The sequence below is a fragment of the Pyrus communis genome, chromosome 9 (assembly GCF_963583255.1).
Source record: "Pyrus communis chromosome 9, drPyrComm1.1, whole genome shotgun sequence".
NCBI lineage: Eukaryota > Viridiplantae > Streptophyta > Magnoliopsida > Rosales > Rosaceae > Pyrus > Pyrus communis.
This window is the reverse complement of record NC_084811.1, coordinates 10,609,230-10,622,957: the sequence shown is the minus strand read 5'-3', so window position 1 is coordinate 10,622,957 and position 13,728 is coordinate 10,609,230. Positions and strand designations below refer to the sequence as shown.

Genomic DNA, 13,728 nt, shown 5'->3' with positions numbered 1-13,728 from the left:
GCCGAGATTAAATACTCCTAACCAACTGAACTACCAATCTCATGCTCCACAACTTAATAATTTAGTGCACAAAATTAAGGAGACTAGTGACCAAAATGGTCTAAATACTCAAAATCGAAGTATTTTCCTGCCTAAGCTGTTAACTGGCCGATTAGTATTTGCATTCATGTTCATTTGTTTCATGTCAGCAGCATCTTGGATTACATCGCATCCCTATAACTTCCTGCAATGGAAGGAGAGATGAACGAAAAACCCCTGGCGTTTTCAAATTTCAATCTTATCGGAAAAAGTAACAGAAGAAAGCAAGCAAGCAAAGTAAATCAAAATATGCAACAACCAATTTTCAACCTTCCACCCATTTTCTTTGATGATGCTGCAATTACAGATCCAGCAATTATTACCTATGCATATGTTAAAATACAAGGACATACAAATTGCAGCGACGGCTTTGATACAGTGAGAGAAACTGTCTTAACTGAGCGTTTTGATCCAGAAGATGAGCCGTTTCCCAGAATCAAACAGCTCGATAGCCCAGTTGAGACATACTGTGTCTGTGTATGAAACTGAGAGTTATTTACCCATAAGGAGCAGATGTCAGAGACTTGCCCGAACCAGGACCCTCATGAGTGCCAACAGTTTTGTTGGATAATCTACGCTTGTAGCGTTTGAGGACAGATGCCAGATTTTCTTTTCCCTTTGGGAAAGCTACATCACCAGCTGCTGTCCCTGTTCGGCCCTTTCGAGAATTGATTGCAATTTCCACATCCTTGATCATGTCTAGAAGCGTTACTGCCGTTGTGCATTTTCCCCTGGCTGGTTTTGCAGGAGGAGGTATTCCATTAGAAAATGATGGACTCGATTGCAGCTGGTGTGCCGCGGGAACTTGAAGGCAGATGCATGGTGACATTGGAGAACGAGGCTTTGAAAATGCCGAATCAATAATCCCCTAGAATTAACAAGATACAGAGCCAGTAACACTACTGATCAAGAAGCTTTGGAAATAAATATACATTTGAAGTTAATCTACTTGATACAGAAGTAGCATTAGTGCAATGCAAGTAGAAACTCCAGTACAATTCACCAAATATACAAAACTCATGCATTTCACCATGCTAATCATTTATAATCCTCCTCTCACACTGAGCAGCAATAAACAAACCTTATAAGAAGCATACAATGTAGTATACAAAGCAGTCAAAGTTCAACGTCCAAAACGAAAGTTTTTAGATTGATTAGACAAAAAAAAAAAAAAAAAGGGTAAATAGGGCTCAGGTTATGGAAATGTTTTTGTGCTCGAACAAAGATTTGTTCCATGTAGCTTTTGAAATTGGAAGATCTGTTCCACAAAGATTCTAAGTTGTGTTCAAGGCATGTTTCTACAGCGGCTTGAGGAGTGTCAGAACCAATTAAGTCTATTTAGGGTTTACTTTACTTAATTTAATTTATTCTAGGATTTCTATTCATGCTGTGGTTTGATTTCATTTTTGTTATTGCAAAATTTGAGACACGAATGTAGTTTATTAGACAAAGATTTTAAGTGTTTACCTGAAGTCGGTTGAGAACGTAGGTATATTTCCCCCATAGCTCTGGCCGGCTTTCCATAAGTGACAAATCAAGAATGCGATGGATACACCAAACCCCAAAGCTTACTACCAAATCTGCCTTCCATATACAACCATCCCCACAATGTGGAACTGAGGAAATCATAATATAACTCAAATCATTATTCTTCAATGCTGAAGCGGACTCCGTATCTGAAGAATGGTACTGAGGCTCGCCCACTTGACCTGTTCGATTTATCTCTCTAGTTTCAGCTTCATAAAGAAATTTCTCCTTTGCAGCCACGCAATCAATTAGATCCTCATCAACCCCATCATTCTGTGTAAACAACCAGTCCGACCCTTCCAATTTCAAAAGCTTCACAATGCAATGCCTGAAAGCCTGAAGAAGCTTGGCCTCTGAATATGCAACCGAAGTAGATTCTTGATTTACAGAACCTACCCTATTACCAATTCCACTACCAATAGTACGACTAGTATCAGCCACACCGAACTGCTCAAAAGGCTGTCTAGACCAGAGTGACCCAGTGTTAAAAGTAGAACTCTGTTGTGATGACAGAGAATTGTAGGCTTTTGGAGAGAGTTCATCAAAAGCCAAAGGAGCTCTTGTTCGTGCCCCAGAATTTGAATACAAGGATGATTCATAACCAGCCATCCCAGGAGATGATCCATACCCGAGAGAACTTTCCCAGTTAGCATTTTTATCAGGCATGTAAAGCTCCCGGTGAATGTCTGGTAAACTATGGTATTTCTTTGCATTGGCTGGACTTACCACATTCTCAGCAATTCCAGAAGAGCATGGATCATAATACGGTCTTCCAGATTGCATTGGACTATTTCTAGATACTGTAAAGTTCTGAAAATTGGAGACCTGACCAGATCCTAACCTATTTTGCAACTTCTGCCCCATGGTAAATGCAAGTGAATCTCTGTAGTTTCCAGCACCCAACGAAGAACCGGACTTTAGGATTGATGGCTCCATTTGAGGGTTCAAGTTATCAGAATTTTTTTCCTTTGACAATCGATTGAGATACGATGCAATCTGATAACCATGTACTGTAGCTGGCTGGTAATCCCAACTCTCAGAAGTTGGGATACTGCGCATACTTGGATAGCGCTTCCCACCACTCTCAGAAGTTGGGATACTGCGCACACTTGAATAGCGCCTCTCATCAGAGTCAATAATGCTACGGCTTGAACTTTGCACATACGCATCTAACAACTGCATGTGGCTGGGCAACAATGAGGAAGATCCCCTTTGGACCGCATATGACTCTAAACTGCTTTGAACCATATGCTGCTTTGCAGAGTCATATAAACTTGAGTTGATAAGAGAATCAGATCCTCTGCCTCCTACAGATGGAAAGTATCCCAAAGATTCCTTTGCACCAGTATCAACTTTCGGCGAGGACGACACTGCCTTTGAATCTGATCCCAACAAAGGGTCCAGCTTCTTAGCCTTTGCGTCTTGAATTACATTCCCATGGAAATCATACATCTGTCCCCAAAATTCATCAAGCATAGTAGCTAGTTGACGTCTTGCAGAACGCCCCAACCCTGCTAATCTTGAAAGGCTTCCTGTACTGCTCCCCAAATCATCACCTTTTCCACTTAGAGTCCTAAATGATCCTGACCCCTCGGAGGCCAATGGCGCAGTGCTCCCAGAAACCCCTTTTGATAATTCTTCAGGCTCCCAGGTATCTCCCTCATCGTCATCTTTTTCGGTTGGTAAGTCTCCTTCAACTCCTTCAACTTCAACTGTCATCTCAATTTCTGTTGACTTGACCTTCAGTGCACTGGTGTCCTCCAATGTGACATCAGAAACATCATTAACGACAGTTGCGACTGGAACTGACTCCACTGCAGATGTGGATCCCTCCATGCAGCTTTTAGGGGAGGTAGGAAAGGTAATATGAGAATTACTATTCTCCACTACAGTTGTTTGGTGAAGTTCCTGATCAGCCTCCACAATAGTGTCAGGCAGATCAAGATCAAAATTTGCAACTTCAGAATCAGCATCCAACCCAAATGATGGTGATGGTTCGTGGTTCTGGACACTTGCCTCTCTCTGATACTGAGGTTCAGCTATGTTACTCTCCTCTTCATTTTTCAACGAATCTGGTGTACCCTTCAGTTCCCAGTTCCACACCTGAGCCTCTAATCGGACACTCGCAGATTTTAATGGGGTAGCTGCCAGCCAAATCATCAAACAAAATGATGCACAAGCAGTGAGGAATAGTGACATACTACTACCGCTGTTCGACCTCAAGTTACCACCCCATTCACTATTCCCAAAAATCATTTCTACTACAAATATAACTTTCAATCCAAGCATCCCAATAAGCGTAATCAGGGATAAGAATTCAACAAATTGAGAAATTTTATGGACGCCCATTCTTGGTCTTGAAGCAGCAATTCGAAAAATAGGGATCACAGAAGGTGGCAGTAGCAGAGCTGCCAAAACTTGTGTGAATATAAGCAGTTGATACATTCCTTCAGCTCCCGAACTCCAAACAAAATAAAGGGCTGGAACAATGGCAATAATTCTGATTGTAGCACAATGAAGCCAACCAGGAAGGTCCACTTTCAAAAATTCATTCAGGACTACTTCCCCACCCAGACTCCAGCTTAATGTTGTAATTTGATTTGACAGAACGAGAACCAGTAAGAAGGAAGCTGGCACTATTGGACCGCAAAAGACCTGCATAATATCAGAAAAGGATTTAATTGGCTCAGAATGCTGCATGATATTGCAAGATTAAATTGAATGCTGCATGATATTGTAAGATTAAATTGGCTTGGGGGAAGAAAGTGTAACCTGTTCCATTAGTGACATTGCATCCTGAAACGTAAGAACAAGGCCTGAACTTGTCTCTGTACTGTAGAATAAATTTTCTGCTGAGGTCATAAGGACATAATTCACCATGTAAATACCACTGAAGATGCATATGATGGCAACTAAATGGTTATGACACAAAGCATCCTTGCGAACAGTTGCCTGCTGCTGATATTGCTGAAAAATTAGAAAATTGGAATTTTAGAGACCATCACTGCAAATTAATAATCATATGAACAATTTTCAAGTAGTTAACAGACAGGAGTGATGCAAGTGTATTAGTTGAAGCACAAATTAAAATTGATTGCTTCTTGGCTCCCTAGTCGAGCAAGAGAATATCAATCTCCCGTTAATGGAACTTTTTCCTTTCTACTTGGGAAAGAAGTATGAGCATGTCAACTTGGCGGTCTCTAACAACCTCCAATGACAATCGAAAATGGCACCATTTGTCCTTAATTGCATTATTTTGTAAGGAAGTTCTTTCAAGTGAAAGGAATAGATGACTCAGCAGCACGTCCTGAAAGGAAGGTAATCTTGAAAAACAAGAAAAAGACGGACACTGCATATCCATGCATTAAATGTATATCTAAATAAGTCAACTGTTGAAAACCATTACACATCCAACACACGGGAGAAACATTTGCTACAATTTGAATTAAACCAAAATTTCCCATATGAAACAATCTGCATCTGCAATGAGCAATTGTGTAAAACCAAATATGCACAGACAAAACAGCATACAACAAAAGAATCAATATGTGTGTATACATAACAAGATACAGATGCTTGCACAAGCTCATATCCAGCAATATCTGCATGGATGTGAACGTAAATGCAGAGACCAAAACAGGGGAGAATGAGAAGTACAGATACCTGCACAATAGAAGAATGAAAATACAGACTGTGAGGCATTATGCTGGCTCCAAGAAGGCTCATCAGCGCAAATGCACTCTCCCCACTCAGCTTTGTTAGCATCCCATTCATGGAATGGGGCATTTCTGGTTGACTGATAATTACTCCAAGAACAAAGGAAAGGAGTATAAATCCTGTAATATATATGCATACAACCTTCGCCTTGCAAGTTTCCTGGAATATGGATACTCCATCATCATTGTAAACAATATTGCAAATGCAACAGAGGAATAAATTCAAGTAACAGAAATTACCAGGAAGGTGGAAAAAAGAGGGTATAGAACGGCATTAACAGCAGTCAAAAAGACACAAGTGAACAGGTCCCAACCAAACAGAAGATTAAGCCCATGTGCAATGCCAAGGACCTGGTAAAATTAGTGCAATCATACGTTACGAGAATTGTTAACAATAATACAGATCATAACTTAATGCAACAGCTACAGCAGCTGCCACATAGTTTTGACAAATTGGAGGTGGGGTAAGTTGGTCATGATAGAGAAATTACCATGGTTAGGTCTGACAGGATCGCAGAAACCTCAGTTTGAATTCCTAAGGATATGCAAGTGCCTTTGTCATACTCCTCACTGCATATCTTTTGACATTAACAAAATTTAAGAAAGAGAAAGAAGATGTTAACACTTGTCGACTTAACATAAAAAGAAAATGTCATGCTCCGCACTGCATATCCTACGTGCACATAATTGTCTGAACGAAGGAGAAACAGAGACAGAGAGATCAAAAAACCAACTGCATAGCCAATCAAATAAGGAGAGGCAACTATAAAAGCTATCCTGGTTAGGACGCAGCTCGAAAGCATGATTGCAAACAGAGTATATGCATAAGTAATAGCGCCTCCACCAATACCACTTATAAGAAGAATTATGCATTAAAAAACCCTTAAATGAGAAAAATGATACCTGTGCAAGATCTCTTCCGGTGACTACACCAATCCGAGCTGACAGATAGTGACATAAAATAGCTGCCAAATTGAAAATAAGCATCAATGCTGCAAGGTCAGAGCCAAAACAGGCACCTGCTTCAGCAGTTGCTGCCCACTTTCCAGGGTCAATATATCCAACTGAAATCAGAAGCACAGGTCCAACAACAGGAATCAACCGCTGTAGAACACCCGGTATAATGTTAGCATTAGGATTGGCTGATTCCATAGCTATCAACTCTAGGAGAAACCAAATTTCCAGTGCAATGGATTACGGATGACCTTCCTGAACTACTCTGCAAAACTACTCACAAACTGAGGCAGCAGGAGAGAAAAAAGCACTAGCACCAACTTAATATGCCACAATACATGAACCCAATTTACTGTCTTTGGAGGACATAAACAGGTAAGGATAGAGCAACAAATGAAGATCCGGATAAGTCGCGCAGGCTATTCTAATACAGTTGCGCAGATCAAACCTAACTTTTCCAAATGGCTACTACATTATCATTAAACCACATCCAATTGGTTTCCATTGCACGGTAAACTTTAGCCCATTAAATTTTCTATTCATATCCTGAGAATAAACAGAGTGTCCATACAATCCTCGCGAAACTTCAAGCCAATTACTATAATTACAGAGCAAAATTAACAGACGGTCTCAACTCCATCCATGGAACGAACTTCAACCGCTCCAATCATTCGGTACTCTACCTTTGGCATCAATCCTGATCCACAAAATCACATTAGTTTGATGCACCAAAGAAAAGGGCTAGTATCGAAATCAAAGCATCTTCAAACCTATTTTTATGACTAATTCAAATTTTATGACATCATATGCACCAAAACAATTCATCTCCAAAACATGCCTATCTTCCAAAAATGAAATGGTCAATCGAAAAACTAGAGCAGAACAACAAAAACAACCTTAACAAGAATCTAAGAGCAACCAATCAAACTCCAACACAACATATTCAAGCAGAAATGCAAAAACCCAGCTCCAAACCCATGTCAGATCCTTCCCCAACATTAGAAAACAAAACCAAACATAAACAGAATCAACATGGCACATAAAAGTCCCAAAACAACAATAACTCAACAGTTGAAAGACATCCCAAAACCCTAGAATCCCATTACGATGAGAAGGACATCAGAATTCATTGCCATGGATCTGAGGCACCAAGACAAGCAAAACCCAGAAGCCATTTACACAAGAGTCGAGGAAGACGATACAATCAATTGATCAATCAAAGTAAAAAACCACAGAAAGTTGCTGCCTTTGGCTCATGAGTTTTTAGGGTTTTCGAAATGCTATAGCTTTACCTCAACCTTCCTCTGTGAGCCTTCCCCTTCACTTATAATGTTCTGTTTCAGTTTCTCTGCCAATCTCTATCTCCTAATCTAAAGTCCTACACAGGCAGTAGATCTCAGAGGACTCCAAAGAGACCCACAAAGCTTATATATTTATGTAGATAATCTTGTACCGGATATATATAAATATATAGAGAGAGAGACAGAGAGAGAGAGAGTGAGTTATTGGTGGGGTTTCAACTTTCAAGGCCATCTTGATTCTTGAAGAGAGAGAAGGGAAGACAGATGGTGAAAGTGAGGTATTGAGGAAAAGAATTTCACAAAATGTGTCTTTTTTTCTAATAAGGATGACAAAACATAAAATATAAAAAAATTAAAAGTTCCTAATAACAGTTTCTACTTTTCTTTATCATGTGTTACCTCCTATTTTCCTCTTTTGATTTTTATTATAAAAAAAAATTAATTGATGATTTTGTCACGATAGTCTAACTTTTTGGAGGCCGAAAAAACTCACAAATATATTTGAGGAGAAGTAGACCGATGGCCATCTTGGTTCTTGTTTTTTGATTCATGTGTGTGACCTTCACACATTTATTCAAGAAGATATTTGTATTACAAGTAACTGACATTTTGTGATTTTTAAGAGACAATATGGAGTAGTTAGTAAGAATTTTGATATTAGTGCCAAGAGGAGATATTCATCAATTCATTTTGTGTAACTTTCAAGGGGTCGGACACGTTACAAGTTTTGGACACAAAAACATATGTTTTACACAAACATTCAACCATGCAATTTATTTTCACTAGTTCCTTTCAGTTATTTAATTTGCACGTAGTTTGAAGATTCTTAAACATCGATACGAGACCCGATATAGAATCCACATTAATCAATATTGTGATTTGTGACTAGCAATTGTCAATATACACGTGGAAAATAGATGCCAGCATTTGCTTTCTTAAGAAGCAAAATACTATATGTTTTTTTTATCTGTATTGCTTTAATCATTCATTTAGAAACTCAGTGTTAGAAAGATAATCGTCGCAAGTGATTTTTTTGGTACAATTAGGGCCGAAGCTTAAGACCGTCTTCAAATGAGATGTCAAATATGTCAAATAGGATTAAAAGACATTTAATCCTACTCCAATGAATATGTCATATATGATATGGCATGTGAGTCATTTGATTCCTTGTTTTCTAGCTACCTTTTTTTACAGCAAACAAAGAAAGAGTCAAATATATTTAATTTAATTTTTAATGCATGGGTCCCATTAACAACCAATAGAATAAAAATTAAAACTAATTTTGATTATTTTTTAATAGTTAATGTAACTCTAGTCCCAATAAAATAATAAAATAAAATAAAATTTTGACATACTATAATCTATCTCTTATATATAAAGTCAGAGCCCTAATTTGGGGTCATAGTTTTGACAAAAATAATTGGACCAAACTGCCCCTCAGCTAAAAAAATTCAAAACCTACCTATAATATATCAAATCATGCAAGGATAATTTCGTAATTTGATCATTATAAAATATAATATAAATATAAATGAGGAGAAAGAAAAGAATAAAAAAATAAAAGGGAAAAGAGAAAAGAATAAACAAATGACAAAGTTGATGGTGCCCAGGTGATGGGGAAGAAAAATATAATAAAAAATAAGAAAAATCATAAATGTTGTGTTCAAAACATAATAAGAGGCACATAGCGCTGGTAATAAAAAAATAACGAAAAAAAATATTGAAGCAATTCACGCATATAAATACATTTAAAATATGTAAGTTGCGCGTAACGCACTATAATTCAAAAAATGTCTTTTGCAAGTGGGAAGAGAGAAAAGATTAAAAAAATGGAATGATGAGTGAAAGTTGATGGTGCCCACATGAAGGGGAAAGAAAAATATAATTAAAAAAAAAAGGAAAATCATGAATATTGTGTTTCATAAACATCTTGAAAGGCGCATAGTGCTGGTGATAAATTAGTAAAGGTTTTTTTTTAAAAAAAAAAATTTAATATCTTACAATAGGCTAGCAATAATGTGATTCAATCAGTTGTTTATTAAATATTATTTTCTTTATAAAAAAAGGTATTTTGCACGCGGATAATAATATGATTAAATTAATTGTCAAATGATTGTTTTTTTTTTTTTAACAAACGATATTATCTACACTAAGGGTGAGGGGGTAGGCTTAGCCTCACAATGAGCTAGCAATAATATGATTCAATCAATTGTTTATTAAATAATATTTTCTCTATTCTTAATGTAAATTCTATAGAAACTGATTTTATTATGTGAATTCAACTGCTTTAATTGGTTTATGAGGGATTTCTTCTAGCATGATCTAAAATTATTCATGTACTTCAAATATTTGACTTTCCTTTTGTCAATATATATATATATAAATACATTTAAAGTGTGTAAGTCACGCGTAGTATGCCGTGATTTAAAAAAAGTCTTCTGCATACACGTAAGCGCGTGCATAAAGGCTAGTTTATAATTAAATTTGAGAAACAATAACCAATATTATCTCTAAAAAAAAAATTTAATATCAATGGGCACAGCAGAGAAACAAGACCGATCTGACTTTAGTTGATATGAACATATGCATTGAACTTCAATCATCCTAGTCCTTTGGAATTATTTGTATTATTCTCCCTAATTAATTCATAATCTATAGTTTCAGATACCATTTAACTATTAATTAATCAATATTCCTGTAAAAGCTATGGTGTTAAAGTCCGGAGTTTGCGGCATTTGAAGGAGACCAACATGGGACATATCACCATGCTCCAAGAATCTGGTTAAAAACTCTTGTTTACTAGATTCAGATTTTTGGGGTTTTGTTATAAAATTAAAAAAAAAAAAAAACAGAAATACTACTCTTACCATATTTTCTATATCACATTTATACTAGCTCTTTAATAAAGATGAAATCCACCTGTGTTCGTGGACCCTACATGTGGTAAAAATTCTAATAACTAATTTTAATTAAATAAAGTCGTACGATTTGTTGTATCTAGAGATGGGTTCAATACAGTTAGAAAAGATAGAAGAATTATATGTATTATTCTTGCTAATTTGAAATTATTAATGACACTTTAAAAATCTTATTTTGCACTCTAAACTTTCTATATTTAAAAAGAAAAATACACTTGTGAGGAGAATAGAATGAGATTTTTGAAGTATTAATAATTGTTCCCTTTCGAAAATCCATATTAATCAATATTGTGATTCGCGACTAGCAATTGTCAATATACACGTGGAAAATAGATGCTAGCATTTACTTTCATAAGAAGCAAAATACTACATGTTTTGTTTTTTTTTATCTGTATTGCTTTAATCATTCATATAGAGACTCAGTGTTAGACAGATGATCGTTGCACGTGATTTTTTGGTACAATTAGGGCCGAAGCTTAAGACCATCTCCAAATGAGATGTCAAATATGCCAAATAGGATTAAAAGACATTTAAGTGTTCTCCAATGAATATGTCATATATGATGTGGCAAGTGAGTCATTTGACTCCTCGTTTTCTAGCTGCCTTTTTTGACAGCAAACAAAGAAGGAGTCAAATATATTTAATTTAATTTTTAATGCATGGGTCCCATTAACAACCAATAGAATAAAAACTAAAACTAATTTTGATTATTTTTTAATAGTTAATGTAACTCTAGGCCCAATAAAATAATAAAATAGAATTTTGACATACTATATTTGACATTTCCCTTGGAGATGCTCTAATAACCAATTTACATATTTAAGACCAACTCCTATGGTTGGTTAAAACTCAAAACTTAAGTTTTAAACTCACTCAAAGCTTCTCCAATCATTGGACTAAAAAAAGGCTTTGGGTTACAAATTATTTTTTGGCCAAATTTAACCCAAAAATGAGCCAAAATATAGTTAGTAAAAATGTCAACCACCTGTTAAAGGACCAACGACTATTTTTTTTTCTTGGACGACCCATGTGATTGAACCGTTGGTTTAAACCAACAGTCTAGATTCATTTTTATTTAAATAAAACTATAAATACACTAAAGCCAACAATTGAGATCGACTATGAGCAAATCTAACGATAAAAAGAAAATCTAACAACCCAAAATTAAATCCAACGGCTAAAAATAATTATTTAAATCAAAATTCACCCAAAAACTCTATAAATATATATATATATATATGTATGTATTTGTTCAAATATCCACACAAAATCATCAAACAATTCTTCCTTTTTCTTTCTTTCTAGTCAACTATGTATTTGTGTTTAAGAATGTTACATCCCACATTGCCCAGGGGAGTGGATCCTCTAAGCCTTATATGTATATTCCCATCTCTGCCTAGCACGAGGCCTTTTGGGAATTCACTGGCTTGGGGTTCTATCGGAACTCTGAAGTTAAAGCGAGTTTGCGCAAGAGCAATTCCAGGATGGGTAACCCACTGTGAAGTTCTCGTGTGAGTTCCGAGAAACAAAACCATGAGGGCATGGTTGGGGCCCAAAGCAACAATACCGTACTACGGTGGAGTCGAGCCTTGGATGTGGTGGGGGCTCGGGCCGAGATGTGACAATTTGGTATCATAGCCAATCCTTGGCGGGAAGTGTGCCGATGAGGACGTTGGGCCCCTAAAGGGGGTGGATTGTTACATCCCACATCGCCCAGGGGAGTGGATCCTCTAAGCCTTATATGTATATTCTCATCTTTACCTGGCATGAGGCCTTTTGGGAACTCATTGGCTTCGGGTTCCATCGAAACTCCGAAGTTAAGTGAGTTCACGCGAGAGCAATTCCAGGATGGGTGACCTACTAGGAAGTTCTCGTGTGAGTTCCCAGAAACAAAACATGAGGTCATGGTCGGGGCCCAAAACGGACAATATCATGCTACGGTGGAGTCGAGGCCAAGATGTGATGAGGGCTCGGGCCGGGATGTGACAAAGAATGAGTTAGGTTGTGTGGTTTTCCATGTTCTTTCATGTGGTGCATATGTGTAAGAATGAGGTAGGTTTAGTGATTGTTCATAAAAATAAATTAGGATTATCTATATAAATTTTATTTTTAAAAAAGTTACCGGAAAAAAAAATTAAGCTAAAATCATTTTTTAATAATATCGAGCTAAAATTTTAAACCAAAACTATTGGAGGAGAAAAACTGTTTCTAGATTAGGAGTAGGTATAAGGAACTCAACCTCTATTGCTTCCAAGTCTATTGTTTTAATCACAATTTCTAAAAAAATTAAGATATTGTAGGGCATCAGTATGTAAGACAAAATTTATCTTGTCACGGTAATTTTTTTAGCGTGACTATACCACTGTTACGTGAGATTACTAATCTACTAATATTATATTTATAAATGTTATACTCTATAATCTAAATTCTTAATAAAACTATATAACGGTGTAGCAATCGCATCTATAAATTGTTTCTTTGTTCCACACCAATAATTGTCATAAATCTTCCAATGGCCAAAATGGAAAATTTCTAAATTTGGTATTCTTAAACGGGAAATTAAGAATTTCCCATAAAAATAAATAAATAAATAAAAACCACAACAATACTACGGTGGATACGATACGTAATGGCAAATAAGTACTTTGCTACTATTTAATCAATGCTTTTAATTTTTGGCCATGCAACGCATCGAACTGAAATACGTGCCCCCTTCCCCCCCGCCCCCCCCAAAAAAAAAAAAAACCAAAAGCCCTATTATTTCATTAATTATAATCTATCTCTTATATATAAGGCCAGAGCCTTAATTTGGGGTCAAAGTTTCGACAAAAATAATTGGACCAAACTACCCCTCAGCTAAAAAAATTCAAAACCTACCCAAAATAATATATCAAATCATGCAAGGGTAATTTGGTAATTTGATCATTATAAAATATAATATAAATATAAATGAAGAGAAAGAAAAGAATATAAAAATAAAAGGGAAAAAAGAAAAGAATAAACAAATGACAAAGTTGATGGTGCTCATGTGATGGGGAAGAAAAATATAATAAATAATAAGAAAAATTATGAATGTTGTGTTCAAAACATAATAAAAGGCACATAGCGCTGGTGTTAAAAAAAAATAATAACGAAATAAAAAAAATATTGAAGCAATTCACGCATATAAATAGATTTAAAATAGGAAGTTTTAATGAAAAGTCTACGGTATTGTTCACTTTAACGAAAAACCAC

At 36.2% G+C, this 13,728-nt stretch overlaps 1 protein-coding gene across 2 annotated transcripts; it reads right to left on the bottom strand.

Moving 5' to 3' along the window:
- Positions 1-241: 241 nt before the first annotated feature.
- On the bottom strand, positions 242-7,823 carry LOC137744766 (ethylene-insensitive protein 2.1-like). Of its 2 annotated transcripts, XM_068484561.1 has the most exons (9): positions 7,568-7,823; positions 6,225-6,972; positions 5,813-5,899; positions 5,562-5,672; positions 5,269-5,481; positions 4,378-4,572; positions 3,019-4,260; positions 1,546-2,979; positions 242-946 (listed from the first exon to the last, which is right to left on the bottom strand). In XM_068484561.1, exons 2-9 carry the CDS (start codon positions 6,471-6,473, stop codon positions 575-577), a joined length of 3,903 nt encoding a protein of 1,300 aa, XP_068340662.1. In that variant the 5' UTR covers positions 6,474-6,972; positions 7,568-7,823; the 3' UTR covers positions 242-574. The 2 variants fall into 2 exon arrangements, with proteins under 2 accessions (XP_068340662.1, XP_068340661.1); XM_068484560.1 differs by having other exon boundaries at positions 1,546-4,260.
- Positions 7,824-13,728: the final 5,905 nt, after the last annotated feature.